The sequence below is a fragment of the Meles meles genome, chromosome 8 (genome assembly GCF_922984935.1).
Source record: "Meles meles chromosome 8, mMelMel3.1 paternal haplotype, whole genome shotgun sequence".
In the NCBI taxonomy this organism is placed as follows: Eukaryota; Metazoa; Chordata; class Mammalia; order Carnivora; family Mustelidae; genus Meles; species Meles meles.
This window is the reverse complement of record NC_060073.1, coordinates 55,648,696-55,659,985: the sequence shown is the minus strand read 5'-3', so window position 1 is coordinate 55,659,985 and position 11,290 is coordinate 55,648,696. Positions and strand designations below refer to the sequence as shown.

Here is an 11,290-nt window from a genome sequence, read left to right as displayed (position 1 = left end):
CTAGAAGGGGGCAGAGTGTGGTTCGTGTGAGTGCTGGTTACATGGACGTGTTCGCTTTATGAAATTCATCAAGCTGTATACTTAAGAAATGTGCACTTTTTTATATATATGTTTGTTCTGGGTACTATGCTGCATAACACATCATCCCAAACTTAGTAGTGTAAAAAAATGACCATTTCTTTATGCTCACAGATTCTGGAAATTCAACCAAGACCCAGCAAGAATGGTATATCTCTAGTCCACAATGCCTGGGCCTCATATAAGACACCTGAATGCCTGAGGGTGACTTGAGGGTGGTGGCTAGCATCACCTGAGGCTTCTTCACTCTTCTTCATATATCTGATGCCTGGGCTGGTATAACTCAAAGGCTAAGCTCAGCTGGTACTATCCAACACAGTACAGGGACATGACTATTCTTTGTGGCTTGCATTTCTCACAATGTGGCAGCTGGGTTCCAAGAGGGAGTATCCTGATGGGGAGCTTCCAGAAAATGAGCATGCCCAAGAGAACCAGAAGGAAGCTGCATGGCCTTTTATGATCCAGCCTCAGAAGTCACTCCTGCTATGTTCTGTTGGTTGAAACAGTCACAAGGAAGGAGTGTCAAAGAGTTTGTGACCATTTTTAAAAACTGCTACAATGTCATACAATAGTAATAATGACAGTAATGATAATAATAAATACTGATGCTAGCTATCTGGGCTGAAAGGCCAGAAAGAGGAATTACAAGAGAAGAGAAGAAGGGAGATAATGAGCTCAGTTATAGACCCAATGGGCTAAAGGTGACTAGGATATCCAGGTAAGGACATCCAGTAAGCAGTTAGTGGTATAGGTAAGTCTGCAGCTCAGAGTTCCTGGGAGTCAATAGATGGGAAAGGAGATCCTGTGGGTGACTAAGATCAGCCAGAGAGAGCCAGGAGCACGGAAGGAGAGGAAGGCCTAGGTCAGAGTCTCAAAAAACACCAACACAGAAAGGATGGACAGACAAGTTTATGAAAAGACTAAGAAAAAATAGAAAACCAAGAAATTATGGTGTTACAGAAGCCATGGGAAAAGAGGATTTCAAAAAATAAAATGTTGAGGACTACAGACATTTCTTCCATAAAACTTTTTAAAAACACTTATCTGATCATAGCACTTAACTATGCAAAACACTTTGCAGGTTCTCTACTGCTTTAAAATAAAACCCAGCTGGGCACCTGGGTGGCTCAGTTGCTTAAGCAACTGCCTTCAGCTCAGGTCATGATCCTAGGGTCCCGGGATTGAGTCCCACATCAGGCTCCCTGCTCAGTGGGGAGCCTTCTTCTCCCTCTGCTGCTCCCCCTGCTTATATTCTCCCTCTCTGTCAAATAAATAAATAAAATATTAAAAAAAAAAACCCAGCTTTATAAAATGGCTGAGAAAGCTGTCCCTGGGCTGTCCCCTGTCCTCCATTCAGCTTCATCTTGCACCCCTAGCCCCTCACATTCTCTACAGAAACCAGTTGATGTCTCCCAGTCACCATGTTTTTTAGTCTCTATGCCTTTGCACACTCTATCCACTTTGCCTCTACTGTTCTTCATTCTCCCATCTCTAGAGCTAACTCCTATCCATCCTACAGAGCCCAGGCTCAGTTGGGACCCTTCTTATAATGTAACAGCCCTATGTATATCCACCTAACAGAGTCGCATCAAACTGATATGTAACTGCCTATCTACCCGACTGTTTCCCCTACCAAAGTGAGTTTCATGAGGGCAGGAAACTGTTTCATTCATCTTTTATCCCCAAATTGAGCATAATATTGGCTTGGCTCATAGCAGGTGTTCTGATTATGATCTGTTGACTGAGAAACGATGATAGAAATCAAAGGGACTTCAGGTTGAGGGAGAATTTTCAGGGGTTTGTTTGTTTGTTTGTTTTGGTATGGGAGAGACTTAAGCATGTTCATAGAAAGGGAAAACTGAAGGAGGTTGGGGATCTAGATAACACATGGAATAGCTGATGGGATGGGGAACTAGAGGTAACAGGAAAGAATGGGGCAAAACTCCCAGAGAATGGCCCCCATCACACTCATCCACTAAGAATGGGTAAGGTTGGGGTGCCTGGGTGACACAGTCAGCGAAGCAGTCCGACTCTTGATTTCAGCTAAGGTCATGATATCAGGGTTATGAGATCAAGCCCCCATCCAGCTTCATGCTCAGAGAATTCTCTGAGGATTCTCTCTCCTGCCCATGATGGCGCACACGCATACACAACCACACACACACACTCTCTCTCTCTCTCTCTCTCTCTCTCTCTCCCTCTCTCTCCCTCTCTTTCAAATAAAATTCTTTTTTTAAAAAAATGAGGTAAAGCGGGCATATATGTAGATAAGGGTGCAGATAATGAAAACAGAGCTCACTTTTGATGTGACAAGCATTGTTTGTCCCTAGAGACTAATTCAGCACCTGACAGAAATGAGCCATTCAGTAAATAGTTGTGAAATGAATAAATGATGAGGCCCAGGCAGAGAACTTGCACAAAGTAAAACAGAATTACTATCTGAGCCTACACTGGCACCCCCATCTCCTGACTTTAAGGACCCCTAAGTCGTTCAGCTTGGCAGGGTGGGGGAAGAAACAAGGCCCAGCCTTACCTCTGAGGTATGCACCCCCACCTTCTCCAGGGATCTCATTAGAGATGTTTAGTTGGGCAGGTGTAATCCCAGGCCCTGGGAGACAGGGCGGGGTGCTGGAGCCACACTGCCTCTGTCCCTTCAGTAGGGGCTGGCCCTGGTTGTGTTGCTAAGAGCTTCAGAAGTCAGAGGCAGAAGAGTTGCAGCTGGAGGCCAAGGGCAGCCTCTTCCAGACAGGGAGGCAGGCAGACACTAGCCCCCTCCTCCTGAAGCCGCTATAGGCAGAGGCCCTGGATATCCCACATCCAGTCATCAGGCCACGGAAGCATGAGCCAGGACAGCAAAGTGAAGACAACGGAGTCCAGCCCCTCTGCCCCATCCAAGGCCAGGTGAGAGATCCTTGCCCCCTGTGACCAATCTGTCCATCTAACTGAATGGAGCCTGATTCTTCTTGATGCCCCCAGTGACAAATTCAACAATGAATGTCTGGTGAAAAACATGGAACACAGCTTCTCCTCTTCCTTCCATAGGACATCACTGCCTGTCCTAGACCCATCTGGGGATTACTACTACTGGTGGCTGAACACGATGGTCTTCCCAGTCATGTATAACCTCATCATCATCGTGTGCAGGTTTGGCAGGCTGCTGAAAGAAGGGCTTTAAGCAGAGATAAGGGCTCAGGAGTCAGGCAACAGAAAGAGGCAGGATCTCAGGCAGGGCTGGAAGGAGGAGCAGCACAGAAGAGAGGGTGCAGGGCAGAGTGCTGAGTGCCTTGGGGAGATTCCCTTACACAGAAGGTACTCTTGAGCCAATCTCTTCTGTCCCCACCACACAGAGCCTGCTTTCCTGACTTGCAACACAGTTATCTGGTGGCCTGGTTGGTTCTAGACTACACAAGTGACCTGTTATACCTACTGGACATCGTGGTACGCTTCCACACAGGTCAGTGAGCCCAAGGCTGAGCCTTTGTTCCAGGTTACCTTCCTAAAGAGGAACTCTGAGTCACAAGGAAGTGAGCCCCTTCCCAAGAGCACTTTCACATGCCTCCATGTTTCACAACACCCCTATGCCCATCCCAGAAACCCTGTGGCAAGGGTTATGCCCACCCCCACCCTGTCCCCACCTACCCTGGCCTGCCCACCCTCACCCTGATTACTGGAGCAGGCAGGTGCCCTGACTCTACCCCATACCTGACCCCATCTTCTGGCTGATCCCAGCCTGCCTCCGCCTCCCCATCCCCAGGATTCCTGGACCAGGGCATCCTGGTGGTGGACAAGGGCAGGATTTCAAGTCGTTACGTTCGCACCTGGAGCTTCTTCTTGGACCTGGTTTCCCTGATGCCCACAGATGTGGCCTACGTGCAGCTGGGCCCACACACCCCCATGCTGAGGTTGAACCGCTTTCTGCGTGTGCCCCGCCTCTTTGAGGCCTTTGACCGCACAGAGACCCGCACAGCTTACCCGAACGCCTTTCGCATCACCAAGCTGATGCTCTACATTTTTGTTGTTATCCACTGGAACAGCTGTCTATACTTTGCCCTGTCCCGGTACCTGGGCTTCGGGCGTGATGCCTGGGTGTACCCGGACCCCGCGCAGCCTGGCTTTGAGCGTCTGCGGCGCCAGTACCTCTATAGCTTCTACTTCTCCACGCTGATCCTGACCACTGTGGGCGACACGCCGCTGCCTGCGCGGGAGGAGGAGTACCTCTTCATGGTGGGCGACTTCCTGCTGGCTGTCATGGGTTTTGCCACCATCATGGGGAGCATGAGCTCGGTCATCTACAACATGAACACTGCAGATGCTGCTTTCTACCCAGACCACGCGCTGGTGAAAAAGTACATGAAGCAGCAGCATGTGAACCGCCGGCTGGAGCGGCGGGTTATTGACTGGTGAGTGAGGATGTCCCAGACCAGGACACGTAGAGGTGCTCTGGATAAAACCTGAGGAAACTGTTTGGGTCCTTATTGCCTGTCGGGCTAGGCAGGGCACCTGGGGCATGGGGAGGGGCATCCCCTGGATGGGGCTTAGAATAGAATGTCTTCTACTAGTTGCATCTGGGCTTAGGGGGCTAGGTTGGATAAGAGAGTGATAGGGAGAGGAACTCATACACATGGAAGGATAACCTGGAATAAAAATGCCATTGCCTGGTAGGGTTCAGAAGGCCCTGGAAGGGGTGAAGGGAAAAGAGCAATATGTCCCAGGAGATGGCCAACAAGATGGCTGACTATGTTATAATCGTCCCTGCTATGGGATGAACAAAAGGAAATGTCAGCAAGCCAGGGTGCTAAAGCAGAGGGCCACTAGATACAGGGCTCGGTGACTGAAGTAGATATCAGTGGGATGGTACCAGGCATCGCTAAATGGTGGGTGGAGTAAAGCTTCACAGTAGGTAAAGGGTGTCTTATTCATTGTCGACTGGTGGGGTCTTTCAGGCCCTGGGTGAGGCAGAAGCAGTCAAAACATATCTGTGAAGTGATCCTGGAGTGAAGATGTTCATCAGCCAATGATCCAGTATTCCCATGACCCCTGTGAGATCTCAGGGTGACTGGGTCCTTGACCGAAGATTAGCTGAATCCTGATGGAAGGAATAGAGGCAGGTGTGTGGGGGGCTGGGGAGGAATGTTGTTGCCCTTGCTCCCAGGTACCAGCACCTGCAGATCAACAAGAAGATGACCAACGAGATAGCCATCTTACAGCACTTGCCTGAGCGGTTGCGGGCGGAAGTGGCCGTGTCCGTACACCTGTCTACTCTGAGCCGGGTGCAGATCTTCCAGAACTGTGAGGCCAGCCTGCTGGAGGAGCTGGTGCTGAAGCTGCAGCCCCAGACCTATTCACCAGGCGAATACGTCTGCCGCAAGGGCGACATTGGCCGGGAGATGTACATCATCCGTGAGGGGCAGTTGGCCGTGGTGGCAGATGATGGCGTCACACAATATGCCGTGCTTGGTGCGGGGCTCTACTTTGGGGAGATCAGCATCATCAACATCAAAGGTGGGCCCCTCAGCTTCCATTCCAGGACAGGGCTTCGGGAGGCAGTGGGGACAGCAGAACCCTCTACTGAGACTAAACGGTACTTCAGGGCCTACGGATTAAGGAAACCTGGCCTTAACCTGAGTCACTAAAGGGCTCACAAGAGAAGCAGGACACAGAGGGCCCAACCCTTGAGAAGAAGCTGAGCCAAGGTTAGTGTACAAAGTGGATCCTTGGGAAGAGGAAGTAGATCTGCTCTGTCGGTGTCAACCCGAGGCACCAACAGACCAGTGGAAAGTGACAGAGATGATAAGAACAGGAATAGCTGGTATCTATTGCACACTCACTACCTGCCACCTTCAAAGTGCTTCACATGTACCAGCTCACTCAATTCTCACCATAGCTCAGGTAGGTACTATTATCTGTACTTTCACAATGAGGAAATTGGGATACAGAGATGTTTGGGAAACTGTCTAAGGTCGTCGAGGTAATAAGTACACACACTTGGAGTCAGTACAAGGGACGTTCCCACAGCCAAATGGAAAGGAGGGTAGAAGGAAGGCATTGCCATTCACTCCACCACCTCCAGGCTAGGCCAGGTGCTGTACGCTGGCTCATTGACTATTTTTTACTGCCTGTGCATTAGGCGTTGCTGGTATGCCCAATCACAAGTAAAGGCACTGAGTCCCCAGGGGATGGGAGAACATGCCAAGGGGTGAGCACACTGTCACTGACTGAAGCCACACAGGCTGTCAGCCTGGGGATCTCACTCTCTAGTTATTCCAGAGGCCTCACCTCTGTCCTCCAAGGACTCCTCAAGTTCCATGTCCCGGATGCAGTTAGCTACTGTCTACATGATTTTGGACAAGTCATTTCCATTTTTTAGGCTTCAGTTAAATATCAAATATTCAGTTAAATATTAAATATTAAAAACCCATAGAGTTATTTGTGAGGATCAGATGAGTTTGTATGGGTAAGGCAACATGGCAGTGGCTGGTGCATAACATGCGTTCACAGAGGGTAGTTCCTATGCCCCTTCTGAGTCCTTCTAGCTCTGAGCTTTGTGGCATTCGGCGTAATCAAGCTTTCTCACAATCCCTCACCAATATCTTCCTAAAATGTGACTGACACCATACAGCTCCCTTGCTTAAAATATTTTAGTACTTTCCCACTGTCCTCAGCATAAGGTCTGAACTCCCTGTCCCGGCTTACCACACCCAGCATGCCGTGCTCTCCCCTTCTCTTTCCACTCTCCCCCCACCCTGTACTTCCACCGCTCTGGACTGCTTACACTTTGCTGCAGCACCTAAATGGCTCCTACTCACATCCCTTTGCTCATACTCCTCCCTCTGCCTAGATGCCCCCCTTCCCCTCTGACCTCCTGCTCAGTTAGACATCACTTCCTCCAAGCTTTGGAGCTCTTTTTTGTTAGGGTCTCTTTACCTATCTTCCCACAGCACTGGATGCACAGGTCTACACTGCACTTGCTATACTGTTTTATAGCTATCACGTTAAATGCCTGTCGCCTGTAGACTGTGAATTCTGGCGAGCAGATCACTGTGACCCACCCAGTCACATTACTACTGAATGAAAGAATTAATGAAGCTGAAAGAGAGGCTCAAAAGCATAGATGTGGAGGTGGGGGTCCTTTCAGGAGTGAAAAACCCCCTCACACCTCTCCTGACTAACTGTCCTCCCATGTGTCTGCCCGTGGGCCACAGGAAACATGTCTGGGAACCGCCGCACAGCCAACATCAAGAGTCTAGGGTACTCAGACCTGTTTTGCCTGAGCAAGGAGGACCTGCGGGAAGTCCTGAGCGAGTATCCCCAGGCCCAGGTCGTCATGGAGGAAAAGGGCCGTGAGATCCTGCTCAAAATGAACAAGTTGGACGTAAATGCTGAGGCAGCCGAGATTGCCCTCCAGGAAGCCACAGAGTCCCGGCTACGAGGCCTTGACCAGCAACTCGATGATCTACAGACCAAGTTTGCTCGCCTCCTGGCCGAGCTGGAGTCCAGCGCACTCAAGATCGCTTACCGCATCGAACGGCTGGAGTGGCAGACGCGAGAGTGGCCAATGCCCGAGGAACTGGCTGAAGCTGATGATGAGGGCGAAACTGGGGAGGGAGCTTCTTAGGGCGGAGAGGGCAGGACTGCCCAGGAGGGACCCTGAGACCCAGAATGACCCATTCCTAGGATTCCTCCAAGAGAATCCAGAGTTGTAGGAAAGCCTGCCCGCAGAAACTCTGCTGTCCTATCTGCTAGGTACAGAGAAGGGAATGAACTGGGGGGGTAGATGCTCACCTAAAGGTATAGGAGTATAGCGCCCATCCATCCCCCATTCCCCAGCACACGTGCACACACATACACACATACACACACACAGTTGCATATATACACATTGCACCCAAGGTTGCATTCCATATAAAATACTCTGCAGTTTCCATTTTCGGGACACATGCTTTCTCACAAACATAGGTATGTCTTAAACCCACATAATATGTACACATTCATTCTTGCACCTCATAAAGACTTATATATTAAGGCTCACACACCATAGACACACAGATGCCCTCCACAGGTGTGCACACACTTGTGAATGCACAGAAACACACCCAGAGCCCTCTTCTTCCAAGGTATCCTTTAAGTGCCTTCCATATGGCAAGTTCACAAATATAGCCTGCAAGTTGTTCCTCAATAAAATATTTGCCTCCTCATTAAGCATTTATGGGAGTGACGGGAAAAGAAGAAGCCAGTGGTGGGCCAGGATGAATTCTGTGTGAATGCTGACTCACAGGGTGAGGGGCATGGACTGTGTAGTAGCTGGTAGGTTTGATTCAAAGGGACTGGGGAGCATGATGAGGATCAGTGCTGAGCCAAGGCAGGGCTGGGTTATCAGTTAACATCACTCTGCTGTAAATACGCACATGCTTTCACAGATATATTCACATATATACACTGACCATTATATTTCATTCCAGAGTGTGTATCCTTAACTGTGTGAACTCTGAGTGACTTGACCTAACTTAGTGGACCAGAGCAGACCCTTCTGCTCCTTCCTCCTTCCTCTGGCCCAGCCCTGGAGCCTGGGGCTAGCACTACCCCATGTAGCACTACCCCATGATTACAAGGGGAGAAGAGTTCACAGGGCCACTCACCTGGGCCAGCTCTACCTGGTTGGTTGTTACAGCTGACTTTGGTGCTGCCAGAAATCCAGCCGTCCCTCTTTATGGTATTTCAGAATACAAGGTGGCAGCGGATAGAGACAAGATAGAAGGGAACATCCTGGCTGGGAACAATGGGAGATTCGTGTTTGGGGAGTTTTTCAGTAACTTTGGCATACTTGGAGGAAGTTCTGCAGGCTTGGGCAGAGAAAGTGTTGTGGGGGTCTCTGGGGAGGAATCTGTTATCATCTCTGAATCATATTCACCCTGGTCACAACTTTGGCTCCTCCAGGGCCTGGCCAGTCTTTGGTCTAGGCTGTTCCAGGTGGCATTTTTAAATATACCTTGGATTTAATTGATCAATATGATTGAGTGATGACACATAGAGGTCAATGCCATTGAAAGAAGAATTTATTACTTACTGTCCCCAAGAGGAAGGGATACACCCCGATGCAGGGCCACACAGGGAAGCACCAGGGCAGTGAGGAAGGAGTAGGAGCAAGGGGAAAACATGGGGCAAAAAAAACTCTTATTATGCTAGTGCTGAAAAGGTTTGAGGTGGGGACATCCCCTACTGGGCAGGTAGCAAAGATATAGGAGCTTGTAGTTGGACAGCTCATAATTTGATTTTCAAGAATCCATGAAAGCAAGACCACAGAGGACAACTCTGGTGATCAGGCTGTCCCGTGATTTCAAGATGCCAAATCATCAATTACCGAATATCAAGAATGATGATTACAGGTAGTGCAAGAGAAGGAAGGGTCGGGCCCTCGGTGCTGTCAGGCAGGATGTGTGGGAGCATCTGCTGGTGTGTAGTCATGGAGACAGTCCCCCCGAACTGTTGGTGTCCTCAAAACTGAGGACATATCCTTTTGGATATCGTGGATGCAGGGGACATAGATGCCCCCAGACATGGAAGACTGGGAAAGGAACTGAGGCCGTGGCTGGGGTACAGGCATCAGGAGGTACTATGAGGATCACTATATATTAATTCATTTAAAAAGATGTGGTTACTTGTGATCTCTTCCTCACAAAATATCAGGGCTGGCATTCAGTCTCTCTTGTTCATCTCTGTCTCCTCAGGGCCAAAACTGTGCCTGACACAGTGTATGTCCTACAATAGATATTTGGCAACCAAAGAGATGGGAGTTGAAACAGATAAAGGCCCAATGTTGGAGAAAGATGTGTGTTGATTTTGTAAGACTTCCCTACTATCTCTGCCCTCTAATTGTGTTGAGTTAGAATGGGAGGGTGTGTTATACAGGCCATTTTTGTGGTACCTGATGGATTTAGGGAGGTGAGAATACGCTTTCCATTGACACACTACAATATGCACACCTGTCCCAAGAAAAGGTTCTCTCAGAACAGGTGGCTCCTGCTACCCCCAGAGAATCCTGGTCTACAACACAAGGCCATCTCCCCTGTCCTGGACGCAGAAACAAAACTCTTCTGGGACCAGAGGTGCATCTAGCTCTTCTTCTGCATTTCCAGGATGAGGAGGATTCCTCATGGAAATCCTCATGGATTCCTGCATGCCAGAAGACATCTTGAATATCAGCAACTCCATGCTGGGGGCCTCTAGTGCTGGAGTGCTTTCCACCACTGCATAACAGATGTTGTTTTAACAATATGGGATCAAACTGGATAGAGTTAGGTCAGGGCAGGCAGAATGGGCAGAGTATAAATAGTAATAGTAGTTACTGTGTATTAAATACTAGGCTAAGTACTTACATATGTGGCAAGAAACTTTATTGAAATATTCATTTAGGGTTTTTTTTTTTAAAGATTTTATTTATTTGACAGGCCGAGATCACAAGTAGGCAGAGAGGCAGGCAGGGTGTGGGGGGAAGCAGGCTCCCTGCTGAGCAGAGAGCCCGATGAGGGGCTCTATCCCAGGACTCTGGGATCATGACCTGAGCCGAAGGCACAGGCTCTAACCCACTGAGCCATCCAGTCGCCCCCTAGGTTTTATCCATTTCATCCCTCCTCCCATCATAAGAAAGTACCTAAATCTTTGTATCTCCTAGACTTAACAGCTTTTTTTTTTTTTTAAGTAGGCCCCATGCCCAGCATGGAACCCAATGTAGAACTTGACTCACAACCCTGAGATCAAGACCTGAGCTCAGATCAGGAGTCAGACGCTTAGCCAACTGAGCCACAGAGCTTTCTGAATTACAGAGTTGAAAATAGAAATTTTCAGAAACTCTCTACCCTAACTTTTGTTTATGACAACCAGATTCTTGAGTATTGTATTAGTTTTCTCTTGCTGATGTAACATGTTTCATATAAACATGAGTTTAACAGCTTAAAACAGAACCCGTTTATAATTTCACAATTCTATGAGTCAGAAATTCTGGCCCAGTGGGCCCAACGGGACCCTCTGTTCAGGGCCTCCAAGGCCAAAATCAAGGTGTTGAGTGAGCTATCCTCTTTTCTGGAGCCTCTGGGGGAAAACCTGCTTCCAGGATCATTGAGGTTATTAGAAGAATACAATTCCTTTTGGTCATAAAACTGAGGTCCCTCTATCTTCAAGGCAATAAAGTTGCTGGGAAATCTTTCTCATTCTTCAA

General features: G+C 48.8%; 1 protein-coding gene across 1 annotated transcript; it reads left to right on the top strand.

The window, feature by feature from the left end:
• Nucleotides 1-2,917: 2,917 nt before the first annotated feature.
• CNGA4 (cyclic nucleotide gated channel subunit alpha 4) lies at nt 2,918-7,693 on the top strand. Its single transcript, XM_046014289.1, has 6 exons — nt 2,918-2,979; nt 3,121-3,222; nt 3,426-3,532; nt 3,833-4,478; nt 5,231-5,580; nt 7,281-7,693. The coding sequence occupies exons 1-6, from the start codon at nt 2,918-2,920 to the stop codon at nt 7,691-7,693; spliced, it is 1,680 nt and encodes a 559-aa protein (XP_045870245.1).
• The last annotated feature ends 3,597 nt before the right edge of the window (nt 7,694-11,290 follow it).